This window comes from Populus alba, chromosome 13 (assembly GCF_005239225.2).
Source record: "Populus alba chromosome 13, ASM523922v2, whole genome shotgun sequence".
In the NCBI taxonomy this organism is placed as follows: Eukaryota; Viridiplantae; Streptophyta; class Magnoliopsida; order Malpighiales; family Salicaceae; genus Populus; species Populus alba.
The window spans coordinates 223,242-239,041 of record NC_133296.1 but is presented as its reverse complement, the minus strand read 5'-3'; the positions used below and the strand labels follow the sequence as shown (position 1 = coordinate 239,041).

General features: G+C 34.6%; 2 protein-coding genes across 6 annotated transcripts; one reads left to right on the top strand and one right to left on the bottom strand.

Annotated features, from left to right (window-relative positions):
- Window positions 1-257: 257 nt before the first annotated feature.
- LOC118060885 (nuclear envelope-associated protein 2) lies at window positions 258-5,490 on the bottom strand. 4 transcript variants are annotated; one of them, XM_035074190.2, is made up of 6 exons: window positions 5,213-5,490; window positions 4,362-4,732; window positions 4,056-4,163; window positions 1,339-1,800; window positions 1,137-1,238; window positions 258-700 (listed from the first exon to the last, which is right to left on the bottom strand). In XM_035074190.2, the coding sequence occupies exons 2-6, from the start codon at window positions 4,551-4,553 to the stop codon at window positions 530-532; spliced, it is 1,035 nt and encodes a 344-aa protein (XP_034930081.1). In that variant the 5' UTR covers window positions 4,554-4,732; window positions 5,213-5,490; the 3' UTR covers window positions 258-529. The 4 variants fall into 4 exon arrangements, with proteins under 4 accessions (XP_034930081.1, XP_073260055.1, XP_034930082.1 ...); XM_073403954.1 differs by having other exon boundaries at window positions 4,362-4,611; XM_035074191.2 differs by lacking the exon at window positions 5,213-5,490 and having other exon boundaries at window positions 4,080-4,163; window positions 4,362-5,199.
- A 5,577-nt stretch (window positions 5,491-11,067) lies between these two features.
- LOC140954126 (uncharacterized) lies at window positions 11,068-14,552 on the top strand. Of its 2 annotated transcripts, none has more exons than XM_035074178.2 (2): window positions 11,068-11,871; window positions 12,309-14,552. In XM_035074178.2, exons 1-2 carry the CDS (start codon window positions 11,598-11,600, stop codon window positions 14,249-14,251), a joined length of 2,217 nt encoding a protein of 738 aa, XP_034930069.1. In that variant the 5' UTR covers window positions 11,068-11,597; the 3' UTR covers window positions 14,252-14,552. The 2 variants fall into 2 exon arrangements, with proteins under 2 accessions (XP_034930069.1, XP_034930074.1); XM_035074183.2 differs by lacking the exon at window positions 11,068-11,871 and adding an exon at window positions 11,965-12,224.
- The last annotated feature ends 1,248 nt before the right edge of the window (window positions 14,553-15,800 follow it).

Below are 15,800 nucleotides of genomic sequence, written 5' to 3'. Positions count from 1 at the left end.
ATGCACCAAACGCTTGACTTAAATCAGGACACAGCATCAGCTAGCCTAGCTTATAGTTGAAAATCAGATGACATATTCTGCTGGTAGAGCATGATCTCTCCTGTCCCCACAATATTAATAATGACCTGGTTTGACTCCAACTATATATCTATCTATCTATTTTTCTTGCATTAAAATCTAGGTTTTATATATATATATATAAAACCTAGATTTGAATGCAAGAAAAAATGATAGCAAAGCTTGCACAAGGCAGGTCATTATCATGCCATCCAGCTGGTAAAATCAACAGCATAAAAGAGCTAATCTTTTTCAAGTCATGGGTTGAAATATGGAAGCCAAACGGCTGTACACAGATTTAAAACGTACAGCATAACTAGAGGACTCTAGTTCTAACGGGAACAAAAAACGCACCTTTGACTAGACTGCACAAGGTAAAGGTACTCTAGGCTATCTCTACAAGCTAAAATGGCTTCTGAAGCTCCCCAAAACCTATGATAACAAGACATTTACAACAATCTAGCCTACTATTTCATCGCTTTGAGAACACAACCAAGATCAACATAGACAAAGAAACTACAATCTTGAAGTTAGATGTCTCCCAGAAATTTTGTTTTTCATTGTTTCCCTCAGATACAGCCTGCTGTTTCGCTGCTATCTGCTCTCGGAGTTCTTTCAGAGCTTTGTCCCTTCGCTCTCCCATCTGTTGAGATGAATATAAACACAATTAAATAATAGTGTACATGAAAGTGCAATCTAGCAGTGGAAATAACTTGAGCATATTGAAAGAACATGACCACCAAAAACTACAGAGAAAAAAGGACTCGTCTACAATCAACAAAAGAGCACAATAATAACCACTCAAAAGACTTTGATGCTGTGGCACGTTCAATTAATTTGAACCTAAATGAGCCCATGTCAAAATGCAGCTACTTGCGCACAGCAAGTATGCATTGATGTGGTTCACTTAGTTGATGAAAAAGCTAAACACTGCAAGGAGGCATCTGAACATTTTCAAGCATGGTGCTCTTCTGATATGCAAAATGATAAGGTAAAGCAAACAACACAGGAGGAAGTCTTCTTCACAGCAGTCAATGCAACCATCCAGTTCCAGGCAAAAGAGTAAAGACAAAAATTACCCTCTGAAGCCTTCGAGTCTGAGCACGAGCTTCCTGAAGACAGAATTCCAACTTCAACACCCTCTTCTTCAATTCCTGATCAGCTCGTCGTTGTTTCTCTAACTGCCAACAAGCAGGTTGAATATCATAAATCACCAGGTCCGTGGACCTTAAATGACAATAGAATTAAAGAGATTATAGATACAGCTAAAGATGGATGCACCTGTGATTCTAATTCCTTGGTTTTAAGCTTCCAGTGAGCAGACATAACTCTTATTTCATCTTTCAGTGTGGCTATTTCTTCATCCTTAACAACTAAAAATTTGTTCATCTTGTCAAAGTTTTTAGGAGAAACTTCATCTAATAATTTCCTCAGTTCACAATCTTTATTGTCTCCTGCCTGGGAAATAGCTCGCATAATATCATGCTCAATTCTCATAACTTCATCTTTCAGTTGCCTTTGGGAAGATTCCCTTGCTTGAAGATCCTTCTGCAAATTATCTAATTGCTCTCCTAGCCTGCTTACACGCTCTTCATGCTCTTTTAACGAGCTGTTCTTTGCATCTAATTCTTTTATCAGTGCTAAACATTGAAGCTGCACTGACTGAGCTGAGGCAGCACTCGCATCTGCCGTAGCTCGAGTGGCTGCAAGTTGTGGTCTGAGACCATCCAACTCTGTGAGGTACTGTGGCCAATTAAAAGAATAAAAATCAGAATAACTGAAGTTTTAATAAGCAAGAAGCTTGTAGATGATAAAATATAAAAATGGAAAGGGTTCATAATCCAGAGATGGTTATAATGCAAATCATACAGCAACACAACTACCAATGAGCAATCTCCATTAAGGCGCCATTTAGACCTGCATTCCAAACAGCATTTCATGAAAATTCAGGTTTATTTTTGCTTTAAATTAAATTTTTTTATGTTTTCAAATCGTTTTGATATGCTGATATCAAAAATAATTTTTAAAAAATAAAAAAAATATTATTTTGAAGTGTTTCCGAGCGAAAAACATTTTAAAAAACAATCACTACCATACTCTCAAACACCCCCTAAATGTGTTTTAAAACTCATCCCAATTCCTAACAGAATTCTTAGATACATGAAAACTATAATGTGACACCATGTTGTAATATTCAAAAGGTTGTCTTGAGCTAGGAGCAGAGAGATTTTTTCTCTTTCCAATTCCTTAATGATCATCCAGTCAATATAAACTGTTTCATGCGTGTATGTTTTCTGAAAAGTGACATACTGTGATGTGCAAGGAGGTGACCACCAGTACATAAATGCCTGCAAGGTAATCCCTTCAAAGAGAGTAATAATGGTTGCTTAAAGATTGACTTGTTACAAAATGATGGGTGCTTAAAGATTATATCAGATCTAGAAACTCCTACTCTCTACAACAAGTCTTCAATTAAAGCTGAAGGTTCTAAAGAATGATATGCTCTAAATGAAACAATAATAAGCTGCTGTACTCTTATCTGATTGCATAAATCAATGCACAAAAGCTAAAGAGGTTTACTTTTGAACAATTCCCCACAGATGGCATCTCACATCAGCGTATTACCCTAGATTTACTAATGTCAGTCCTCTATCCTCGACCTCCATCTTTTCCTTTAGTAGCATGCTACAACTCTGGAGAAGTTACTAACACATGAAAAACTCAATGAAACTCCTATTACAAAGTGTCTTGCATGCTCTTATGATATGTCAAAAGTAAAGAGGCAATTACAGTATCCTTGCCTATGTATATGGATGTATACAATGGTTTGGTAGTTAAATTTGATGCTATCTGCCAACATGATGGTGATGGCATCAAGTGCAACCTATATGGCTTTCTTTTTATGTGACAAGCTTACTAGACATATATGGTAGCCTTAAATGCCTCAATTGCTTTCTATCCATGATTGGAATAGACATGTATCAAAGGCATATAGACAAACACAAATAAACAGGCGACCTACATACACATAAAAGGTGATCTCCTCCTACCTTTTCCTTTGGTTGTGGTTGGGAAGGGGCATAACATAAAGAGAGAGAGAGAAACTAGCCCAGGCTTAATTGGTTTGTACTGACATCTCATCACTCATCTCACCAAGTTTTACTGCAATGGTGCTGATGTGCAGAGGATCCCAATTCCCAAGATTTTTTGGTATGAAGTCATCACCATTTTACATAGCCATTCAATTGGGCTTTATTTAGAATAAATCACCAAAATAATTAGGGCAGAGATAAGTGCAACATAACATGGATCTTGTGATAATTTAATGATTCCAAGAGTGACCATCACCTTCAAATTTGCAAATGAGATATTTCGTTTACTGTTCAACTAATCTTTCCAAGAATTAACTATGAAATCTACATGATTTCCTTAAATTACATAGTCAATTAAAGTTTCAATTAATGCAGCCCCATCAAGAATCACAGCAATCAATACACAGCCTAATGAAAGTGGTAGCTAAACTAAATGATATTTTGAACACCCATCCAAACAAAGCATTTTGTCTTAAGAATATCCTAAAGAAATTGCAGGAAGCTGTTTTGACCAATTTTCTAATACAATCCATAACTTTGCAAAATAAAAACCTAAGAAGTTGGGTCGCCGACAACAACATAACAAAAGGTTATCTTAAAGCATTCAAGCTAATAGATTACAAAGGGGGACAACAATAAAAAAAATTGAAACATTGCGGTGACCTTTCCACCTTATGGCTCGACCCAGGAAAACAGATTGAAAGGGCCAAAAGGTCAATATCCATCCAAAAGGAAGAGGATCAGATATGTGGATTTTGTGTTAAGATGCACAGAATAAAACACCCTCACAGCCCAGATCAACTTACTCCGTGAAGCAGAGAACTCCAATATGATAAGTACTCATGTTTGAATTTCAGATCAAAGGAAACTAAAAAGTGAAGTCAAAGCTGGGATATTGAGTGGAACCTTCTCAGCGGTAGAAGCTGTCACCTGAAGCTGGCCATTTTTCTCCTCCAATCGCCCCTGCAATCTGCTTATCTCCAATTCCATGGTTTTAGCCTTTTTTTCTGCTTCCTGTTAAAAATCAAAACACACACAAAAGCACTGCTTCCTGTTAAAAACACACAACCACTGATTAATTGACTCCAAAAAATAAACAAAACCCCTAATGACCCCACAATCAAAAGGACCACAAAAAGAAAGAAAGCAATGATTAAATCTAAAGAACTCAAAAAAACATACAAAAAGAAACCAAAACCAGAAATCATCTACCTGTCTAGTTACTGTTTCTTTAGCGAATGATTGCTCTTGAGATGCAAGGCGGTTACGTGCTTCCTTTAACTCAGCAGCTAAAGAAACAACATTTTTCCTAAAACCTTGCTTCTTCTCATTTAAATCCTTCAGTAACGGATCAGTCTCTCTTACAGAAGAAGATATTGATGATGGTTTCTCCAAAACTGACATCAGTGCTTAATGGTGATTTTGATCAAACAGCAACTACACTGAATCTTTGCTCAGAGATCTGATACAGATAACACATGCATACACTGACTCAAAACTTGCTTTCCAAAGAGGAAAACAAAATCAAAGATTTATGATTTGGTTTATGCAGTGCTTGCAGCGAAAGCTATGGCCTTTGGTGCCTGCATGTGAAAACATTTAATTTGAAGGGTACCCCATGAGTTCAAATTCATGAATAACCACTGTATTCAATTTCAAATACTTTGCCTTGATCTAGTACAAGAAAAATAAATAAAATTGAAATTTATTATTTATTTTTTATGGCACGGAATAATGCATAATATCTCGACCAAATTTATAATGGAGAGAGAGAGGGGCACGTAAAGGGTGTGTCGCTTTCAACTAATAAATAAACGTAGAGAGAGAGAGAAATAAGGAATCATCCAAGGAAGGTCTGCTTAAAACACAAAAAAAAAATTAAACTTCAAGCTGGATTCAAGCAACCTAGAACACAACACGCAAACAAGTCAAGACTCGAAAGGGTTTCTGCAAAGAAATGAACTTTCTTTAAAAAAAACCTTGTCTTTACCCACAGGACACAAGATAGAGATCACAGAAAACATGTCTGCTTAACAAAACAAGAAGAAAGAAAGAAAACCCACCAGCAGCAAGAGAGAGAGAGAGAGGATAGGAAAGAAACGACATGGAATGTTTTTTTTGGCAAGCTTAAGGTTTTGTTGTTGCCATGTATGGATGGTCCAACGATGGTTATTGGGAGTTGGGTAAAATCACACGGAGAGCATGAATTTAGGGTTTTAATTGTCAATTAGTGCAAGTGAGAAAACAAATCCAATCAAATCAAAGCTGTTTTTTTATTGTTGTTGTTTTATAAAAAGACATGTCTGAAACAGAGACAAGCTAGAGAGAGATAGTGACAGAGAGTTTAGGTTCGGAGTGAAACCGAACCTTGGGTTTGCTGAAATGACAAAAGCCGAAGCTAAAAACAGGTGTTTTCCATTTTTACTTTTGATTCCCTCGTTTGACTTCGAGCGCGGCAAATCCAAATGTTTTAGCTAAACTGTTGTGGTTGTGACACGTGGGTGTTTTTTGACCGTAGGATTTTTATGGGTCGGCCTTATTCCTCTATTATTTTTAAAAAATTATGACAGTAAATTAAAAGTTTATACAAAGTGACATTTTTTAAATAAAAACCAGTAAAATTACTACAATTTTACCTTGTCTTGTTTCTAAAACTATATATTTACTCAATATCAATATTTTTAAGCATACTCTTTAAAACAACAATATTTAAATATATTATACTTTTAAAAATATGATAATTGTAAATTGATTAGCTAGTTGGATATTATTGTGGAATCGATTGACTGTTTTATATAGAAACCATAATTTAAAAAACAAATCATTTCAAGTATATTTTGTGAGTAAAAATGCATATGTTTATCCAATTTATAGACTAAAAATATATATTCTAATTAAAATTTTTTAAAAAATTATTGTTTATATAGTAATTCTCATGAGTGATTTTGAACAGTTAGGTATGGGTCTATCATAACTAGATAAGGATGTATTATTAATATATTATGTAAATATCCTAATATATGTATTTACAAACTAATGATATAGGTTTAAATCTTGAAGGAGGTTTGATCGTGTGTCGTATCAAAATAATAGCTAAAATAATTATGATTTTTTATTTGACTACTGAATCGTGTTTTTATATAAGTTTTTAAAGGTTATTTTTCTTGAAATAGTTAAGGAATCGCTGCTTCGACTATTATATTATTAGATTTGCTAAGAGGCTTTAAAAATTTAAATTGTATAAAGAAGAGCCTTGAAAAAAAAAATTAAAGGGCCGTAGCCCCTGCTATCCTCCCGTGGCTCCACCGTGGTGCTGCCAATCTTGAAGTAATATAAAATATAATTTCCATGCCTTGACTCGTTATCATTGCCAAATTACTGGATTGTTTGGTGTTTTTGTGGACCTGCCTGCCCTTCATGCTTCTACCAGGTACCTCCTATATTTTTTTCAATCCTATGATAATTTAGTTTAATAAAAAATCATAGGTGAAAGAACTCAGCACGGCATTAAATATAATCAACTATATATGATCTTTAAATAATAGCTCGAAAGATTTTGAATGCAAATATACAACAAATATCCCATGCAACAAATATGGAGAGAGTAGAAATTATATTTTATTTACAAGGGAGAGTATGAGTAAAAAAAAAAAGAGGGAGCTAAGATTATTACGTGCGTGTTTGGGAATATGATTATTATTGATTTTTAAAAATGTTTTTTACTTAAAAAAATATGTTAATAATATTTTTTTTATTTTTTAAAAATTATTTTTAAAATCAGCACATCAAAATAATTTAAAAATATCAAAAATATATTAATTTTAAAAAAAATCAAAATTTTTTCAGAAATACTTTAAAAAAACACTCTCAAACAGCCTCATATATACTTGTGGAGAGCATCAGTTACAAGTTTTCCACATGGAGAAAAGTCCTGGACATGGAGATTCATTGTCTTTATCGAGTCAAGAAATTCTTGTTTATTTGGAATCAAGAAACTTATCATATGTACACTTGATCTAGTACTAATTACAGCAGCTTTAGTTATTAAAAAAAAATATGATTGGCATCCCTACCAAATCCCATGTGGAGCAAAGATAAACCATCAAAGTCTTGTTGTCCTTCATTCTCAATGTATAATTAAGAAGATACATGGCAGGTTCGTATCTAAATTTCAAGGCATGTTGTTTATTTTCTCAGAAAAGAAATCCAAGAATCATAGTAAGTCCAAGCTTAGCTTAAGAGCTGTAGACATATCAAAGCAATTTGAGATGCAATGATATTCTTGTTGGGATATTGCTATTAATAGACAATAACATATACATCTACTCTAAAAAAATAGGAGTTGTTATTGTTAAAAGGCTATAATAAAAATTGCACAAACCATTAATAAAAATGGTACAATTCATATGCTGTCACTATTTATGCCATAATTAATGGTCTTTTATCTTATTATTGATGTTTATAAATAAAGACAGCGGTGGAGCCATGATTTTTTAAATGAGGGGGCAAACTATTAACAAATATTTGATATTATATGTTATATTACAAATTAATTTGAAATATATGTACCAACTCAAGTCAAGTCAAGCAAAATTAATTTAAGAATACTTTTAAAATAAAAAAAATACATTATAATTGTTTCTTCGAGAATTTTAAAATTATTTCATAATGATTTTATTTTTAAAAAAAGAAGGACTAGGAAAGTTCTTGGCAACAATTATATACTGACATATGGTACATAACATCTAAAATCATAACTGAAAGGATTGTCACAAATTGATGTTGTTTTTGATAACTTGTGTTTTTGTACAAGTGAATTAAACATAAATATTAAATGTTTTTTTTTTAATTTATTTATTATGCTAATTTTTTTAGTTGTCCTGTACTTCATTTTTAATTATTAGTAAATTCATTATCATCATTCTTCATATGAAATTCAATAAACAATAAGCATTACTATACACATATTAATTTCATAATTTTTATAACATTTTTAATAATTAATTTTTAGAGATGTTAGACCCAGTATTTTTGGAATCTTCATATTTGATTGACCTATTAGAGAGAGATGAAGTCTATAACATCACAAGTATAAAAAAAATAATTGCTAGGCAAGCCAACTCTTTTCTCAAATCTATCAGTTGCCTTATTCTATACCTATATATATATATCTTAGATCATACATATAATTTTTGTTCCAAAATCCTCTATTAAAAACGGAAAAAAAAAGGAATTTTCTTCTTGGATCTGATTTTGAAAGGTGGGGGCTGGGGAGAGGGGGGGCAATTGCCCCCTTTTGCCCCTACATAGCTCCACCACTGAATAAAGACATTATTTGAGAGCAAAGAGAGAAAATATATTAAGAGAATAAAAAAGAAAGAGAGAAAAGTTACACTGGCAGCAGCTCTTGTGCAAAATTCATGTAAGTTGAAACCCTCGATCGGGAGGTGCAAGTGCATGATCACACCTGAAGGGAGGCTAACTCTTGTGCAAAATTCTAGCCATTTAAGAATGCTGGCAGAGGGATGGAAAGGTTTCAGGTTTGGAATCATCCACCTCCAGGACCGAGCCATTTGCTCCCAGCAGATTCTTTGAGAATCTTCTTCATTAGATCCTAGCTAGTTGTCTTGTTTGTTTCTTTTCATTTGTACCCAAAAAAAAAGGAGATGGGGTAGGAAGAAAGAGATATTATTTGCTTTATATTATAAATTGTTAGATAATATATACATGAAAAAATTATTGAGAGAAACCATATTTTTTTGCCGCATGTTATCGTTGATGATGCAGTGCAGATGATGTGTTGCAATGCATCAATTAGAAGAAGGATGAGTGTGGTAGAAGAATATTAATAACAATAATGTAAAGTCAAAAAATTAAGAATAATAATAAAAAGATTGAGAAGAGATTATATTTTTATTAAGGGTTTTTCTTGGAACTCTCTTAGTTTTTTTTTTTTTTCTGTGCTTATATATAATATTAATGTTAAATTACAAGTCTTGACAATAAATGAATTAAACTAATACAAGAGATTCTAATTTGAACATGAAAAATATTTTGTTGACTAAATCAGTTTACCAACTTATTTTACCTGATATATTCAACTTATTCTAACCTGGTTTACCAATTCCTATGTTTTTTATAACCAAAATCTAGTTTATTTTCAACATCCCCTTAAACTTGATGTTTTCATAACTTTCAACATACCTCTTATCTTAATAAAAAAAAAAAATCATATTTAAGTGGCTATTTGAATATATTAGCAACTTGATTTTGTATCTTCACTTTCTTGACTTTTTTGTTCATAATACAATCTTATAGGTAGTAAAATTTTGTGTTAATGTACTTATTTTTATAATGATTTTTTTTTTAATGTAATGACTAATAAGTTGTCCCTATAAATTTCAATAAGCTTTTTTTTCTGGAATTTATAATCCCTTCAATAATTAATTTTCTTAGTCATATAAAATAACAATCATATAATATAATAGCCGCATATTTACTTCCCAGGTTGATAAACACTAGTAGCAACATCTGTTTTTAGGGTAGCGTTGTTAAATTATTTTTTGTTGCTAAAATTATACGGAAACCCTAAATTATTGATAAATTACTCTCTTAATTAAAATTTCAGTACAAGTGATCTTTGTTTGATTCAATTTAATTTGTTGTTAGTGAAAATCAGATTTTATTTTTCAAATTATAAAGGAATTACGTCATTAAAAATATTCTAATATATATCTTCAAATTTCTTTTAATAAAATCGAAATTGTTCTTGATAAAGCCAGTAATAATAAGGTTGCACACCAAGTTAAAGTAGGAATTTGAAGCATTAAAATAAAACTAAAAAACTTGATTGATCAAATTTCACAGGTATAAATATTTTTTAATAAAAATAACTAATAAAAGTTCTCAAATAAAAGAGCACAAGCTGCTTCAAACATTTATTTAATATCTTAAGCACGTATAAATAATTTTTATTAGAATATTTTGTTATTGTTTATTTATATCAATAAAAAATCAACAAAACTCAAATTTAATAAATATACTAAGACAATGCTTGAGAAATATCTTAAAACTGTTCTCTCTCTTTTTTTTATAAAAAAAAACAACTTTAAAAGACGATTCTCTTATCTCTAAACCAAATTTAATTATTCTTCTTTTGCTCTAGCTTTTCCTTTTACTCATGGCTCTGCCTCCTGGAACAGAGTAAAGTTTTTTTTTTTTATTTACGTGGGTGTCCGGGCCAGCTTGCGCGCAGCACGACTAATCCCACGGTTCACTGAACATCCTGCAAACCTAATGAACATGTAAGGCACCGCGGTGGTGACAGGCGTACACACTGAGGCTTGAACCCAGAATACAGAGGCAAAAGAAACCCTTTGTCACAGCTGGGCTAGAAATCTCGGTGTTTTTTTTCTCTTTTCTTCCATCGAGAATGAGGACAAAACTTCAAAACTTCCGGCTGGCTTTTACTTTTCCACTCTCATGTTGTTGCCTATGCAAATAAATTATTTCTTAAATCTTATGTTTGCTCTTGCCAGAATTTAGATCGTTAACCATATACTCTTAAAGGCTTTGGAGAATTGCACTGGGCCTGGATTGGACTCCCTGCTGACATAGTTTTTTGTTTTTTCCATCCCAACATGCTCTTTTTGTTTTTTATAAATTCACTATTTATGATCTAAATTAAGGGCAAATTTAAGTAAGATTGTCAACGGAGAATAAAATCAAAAGACTAGGACCGAGATAAAAAAACAAAAATAGAGAAGATTAGCGGTGGTTTCTGCAAAAAAAAAGGAAAAAAAAACTTTGATCCTCCTACTTTTCCAATTATGCATTTTTAGTCCCTAAATATTTTTGAGCTTCGTGACTCTTGGCGTTCGGAGAAAGCAGAATAACCATTCGATGCGCTGTCCCAGCGTTCGGAGAAAGCAGAGTATACGAAAACAGAGTCTTCACTTACAGTCCCAAAATTAACTTCGCTAAAGAAACTCCCCAACTTCTCCACATCAAATTCAGTAGCATGTGAAGTAAGCAATTCAATTTGAGCTTCATGACTCTTTGCGTTCTCATCAAATAGACAAATACCTTTGCCTCGTGCTCTTTAGTTTCCTCTCTTAACCAGAAAAAAGAAGGAAGTCTTTACCTTTTGAAGACATGCCTCAAAAATACATAAATAAACACTTAGCCCCCTTAAGTTTTCCATCGACTCCTCCTTTAAACGTCCCAATCACAACCTTGTAAAGTCACCAAACCACAAACACACACACAGAGGAATGCATAAAGAGGTCGTCTTTCCCCCTTCTCTCTGTAACAAAGTAAAGCACAATATAGATCTGATAAAAAAAGAGAGAGGAAGCACAACATAGATACCAAAACCACATCATTATCATTATCATCATCACCCTCTAAATCTCTGCTACCAAACCTTCCCGTGATTATCGGAGATATATGTCAGCAGCAATGGACGGAGGAGGAGGAGGAGGAGGAGCGGACGCACAGTATGTGCGTGCCAAGACATCAGTTTGGTGGGACATAGAGAACTGCGCTGTACCGAGAGACTGTGACCCTCATGCCATAGCACAAAACATAAGCTCAGCTCTTGTCGAGATGAATTATTGTGGTCCTGTCTCTATTTCCGCTTATGGTGACACTCAGAGTATCAATTCTGCTGCTCAACAGGCTCTTTCTAGCACTGGGATTGGTCTCAATCATGTCCCTGCAGGTATGATGATTTTACTTGTCCTTTTGAAGTTTTTGCTTCATGGGGTGTTTGGTTTTTGGTGTTCTTTTTATTAGCCAAGAAAGATCGGATCCTGGTCACAATTTAATTTGGCTTTTCTTTGTGTTTTTTTGATTGATTTTGTGATGGGGTTATGTAACTGGTGTAAGAGACTGCATTGACTGAAATAGTAAAGGGTTTGTCAAGATTTGCAGTGTTGTAGAGAATTATAAAGAAACAAAGAGGAATTAGCAAGCTTTTGAATCATTGGTTGATGATTTCTTTTATTAGATCTCAACTTTTGTTATTGAAAGAGGAGAAGTGCAGGTGTTGCAACATCAGCAGGATATGTTCTGGTCTGTAATGGTTTTTGAATATTGAAGTCTTTTTGTGCTGTTTGTGAGTTGATGTTCATGATTTTATATGTTCATGATGAACAGGTGTTAAGGATGCAAGTGACAAGAAGATTCTTGTTGATATGTTGTTCTGGGCGGTGGACAATCCTGCGCCAGCAAATTACTTGTTGATTTCTGGTGATCGAGACTTCTCTAACGCTCTTCACCAGTTGAGAATGAGGAGATACAATATTCTCCTAGCACAGCCCCCGACAGCATCCGCAGCCCTTGTTGCGGCTGCGAAGAGTGTATGGCTTTGGAAGAGTCTCTTGGCTGGAGGACGGCCACTCCCTGAATTTGAATTACAACAACTCCGTAGCAAAAACTACACGTCCAGTCCAGGCACGACACAGATTCCAGTGTCTGGTGCCGCTCAAATGAAGGAACCAGTAGATTCCTATTCTGACAAACCGTATGTGGCAAATCAGAAGTCTCCTTCCACATCAAGGGGTGCTAGAGGGAGAGCGAACGCAACCCAAAGAAACCCGAGCCAAACAAATGCATCAAAAACAACAAACACGCCTTTTTACCCCACTGCTCCTCCTCCAATGCCTGCCAGACCCAACGGAACTAGCTATACCTCTGCACCATCTACAAGAGTGCCTGCTTTTGATAGTTTGAACAATTTTGGACACCCTGCCAGCTCTAGCCCTCAACCACGAAATCCAGAGCTAAAGCATGATCCCAAGAATAAACCAGACAGTAAAAAAAATAAAAAATCAAAAGGTGAAAACTCAAAAGGGTCTGGTGAAGGAAAAGGACCAGAGCTAAAACATGATCTCCAGAAGGAACCAGGCAGTTCAAACAAGAAGAAACCAGCGGGTGAAAACTCAAAAGGGTCTGGTGAAGGAAAAGGACCAGAGCTAAGTCAAAACAAGAAGAATCCAGAGGGTGAAAACTCAAAAGGGTCTGGTGAAGGAAAAGGACCAGAGCTAAAACATGATCTCCAGAAGGAACCAGGCAGTTCAAACAAGAAGAAACCAGCGGGTGAAAACTCAAAAGGGTCTGGTGAAGGAAAAGGACCGCAGCTAAGTCAAAACAAGAAGAATCCAGAGGGTGAAAACTCAAAAGGGTCTGGTGAAGGAAAAGGACCAGAGCTCAAACATGATCTCCAGAAGGAACCAGGCAGTTCAAACAAGAAGAAACCAGCGGGTGAAAACTCAAAAGGGTCTTGTGAAGGAAAAGGACCGCAGCTAGAACATGATCCCCAGAAGAAACCAGAGGGTGAAAACAAGAAGAAACAAGACGGCAAAAACTCAAAAGGGTTTTGTGCAGGAAAAGAACAAGAGCTAAGTCTAAACATGAAGAATCCAGAGGGTGAAAACTCAGAAGGATCTGGTGAAGGAAAAGGACCAGAGCTAAAACATGATCCCCAGAAGAAACCACGCAGTCGAAACAGGAAGAAACCACGCAGTCGAAACGGGAAGAAACCAGAGGGTGAAGACTCAAAAGGGTCTGGTGAAGGAAAAGGACCAGAGCTAAAACATGATCTCCAGAAGGAACCAGGCAGTTCAAACAAGAAGAAACCAAGGGGTGAAAACTCAAAAGGGTCTTGTGAAGGAGAAGGACCTGAACTAAAACATGATCCCCAGAAGAAACCAGAGGGTGAAAACTCAAGAGGGTCGTGTGAAGGAAAAGGACCAGAGCTAAAACATGATCCTCATAAGAAACCAGAGGGTGAAAACTCAAGAGGGTCCTGTGAAGGAAAAGGACCAGAGCTAAAACATGATACCGATAAGAAACCAGAGGGTGAAAACAAGAAGAAACAAGAGGGTGAAAACTCAAGAGGGTCCTGTGAAGGAAAAGGACCAGAGCTAAAACATGATCCCGGTAAGAAACCAGAGGGTGAAAACAAGAAGGTGGCTAGAGCAAGAAAAGGAGTTTCATTGAAAAAATCAGTAGTTCCAAGATCAAAAATACGTGTTAGCCTAACAAAACTGGACAAGGGAAAGAAAAACCCACCTGCCGCGATAGTAGAAGGGGAATGACAGCAAGCTGAAGCTCTTGATGCTTGCTATATATAGTATGGCAGGAGCACCATCCATGCCACGTACATGGCTATTTGTGTGCACTGGATACCCGTGTGCGAGTTCGGTACCAGTTTCTTTTGTCTAGGGGTTTGGGGAGACAGAAGAAGTGTTTTAATGGCCAAAAAGAAGGTGCCGAATTTTCTTTTTTATTTTATTTCATGTTTGGCATGTAAAAAATCCAAGTTTCGGTATCTATCATTTTTATTTTCCGGCAGTTCCTGGCTACTGTGGCGGCCGCTGCTGCGAGTTCATTCTGAAATTTCTATCCCTTTTTTTTCCATAATTAAATTAAATATTAATGAGAGTTTGAAGGGTTTAAATTTTAGAGAAGAAAGTGTGTTTTTTAAACAGAATTCTTTTTTTTTTTTTTTTATACGTACATTCTCTTAAGAAACATATATATATATATATATATATATATATATATATATATATATATATATATATTTTATTTATTTATCAAGAGTGTGGTTTTTTTCTTGACAAAAGAATGCAAGATGATTAAAATAAATATTTTTGAAAGTCTTAAATTATTAAAACGAATATCTAATGATTTAAATCCAGTAGAGAAAGTATTTCTTGAGGTGAAACTCCTGTTTTTTATTCATTTTAAATCCCAAGAACTTGAGGTCGAACAGCAGTTTTTGTGCTTGCCGCAGGTATTTCAGCTCCAAGCAAGTTTGCCTTCGCCATCAAGAGTTCGACCACCACCGGACAAATCAAAGCTATCCGTTCACACTCAATTTAAAAGGAACTTTCTATAATTCTTAAGAAAGAACAAGTGGAGAGTCATTTTCAATCCACACACAATTCTACTAAATCCCCGTTATCTTCCTGATGGGCCATGGTTTCGTAAACCAATCTCATCTAAAAAGACATTGTACAAAGTCAGAACTCAAAATAAAGTTATGTTTTTTTCATGTTGCCCAATCTTAGGTTGAGCCATGACATACTCGTGTACAGTCCCCTGTTGGGTAAGAGACACAACAGTATGTTGGGCTATGGCCCGTTCATCCCTAATTATTCTTGAGTACAATCACAAACTGAACCCAATTCATATTAGGAAAAGTGTGTGAGTTGAACCCAAAACCCTCTCAGATAGAGTGTATGACTGAAATGTAACTTCACATTGAGCTTTTTATATTCTAGGTTTGGGTTAGTAATTATGATACCCATCATATCCTATTAAATATGAACAAGCAACCCATATTTATATTAATTAGATGTGATGGTACAAGAAGTAGAATAATATTATTTTACTATTATGAGATTATATATATCCCTCCTATGTTATATGAAGTAGGTTAAGCTAAATTATATAAAAGAGGAGTGAAATATAAAGAAAAGGGGTTAGAAAAAAAATAAATTCTCTAATTCTATATCTTCTCCCCCCTCCTCTTCTCTATCTTCATAAAAAAAATTATTAATACTTTTATTAATATCTTTTACTAAATAAAAATATTTGGTGCTGATTTGATATTTGAAGGGTCCCCGACAAACACCTTAG

What these genes read in the sequence shown, in the direction of transcription:
- LOC118060885 (XM_035074190.2), bottom strand. Translation starts at nt 4,553, where the DNA reads ATGTCAGTTTTGGAGAAACCATCATCAATATCTTCTTCTGTAAGAGAG. An exon ending in CAGCTTCTACCGCTGAGAAG is followed by an intron (nt 1,801 to 4,055) that starts GTTCCACTCAAT and finishes AATTGGCCACAG; the next exon opens with TACCTCACAGAGTTGGATGG. An exon ending in AGACTCGAAGGCTTCAGAGG is followed by an intron (nt 701 to 1,136) that starts GTAATTTTTGTC and finishes TCATCTCAACAG; the next exon opens with ATGGGAGAGCGAAGGGACAA.
- LOC140954126 (XM_035074178.2), top strand. Translation starts at nt 11,598, where the DNA reads ATGTCAGCAGCAATGGACGGAGGAGGAGGAGGAGGAGGAGCGGACGCA. An exon ending in TCTCAATCATGTCCCTGCAG is followed by an intron (nt 11,872 to 12,308) that starts GTATGATGATTT and finishes CATGATGAACAG; the next exon opens with GTGTTAAGGATGCAAGTGAC.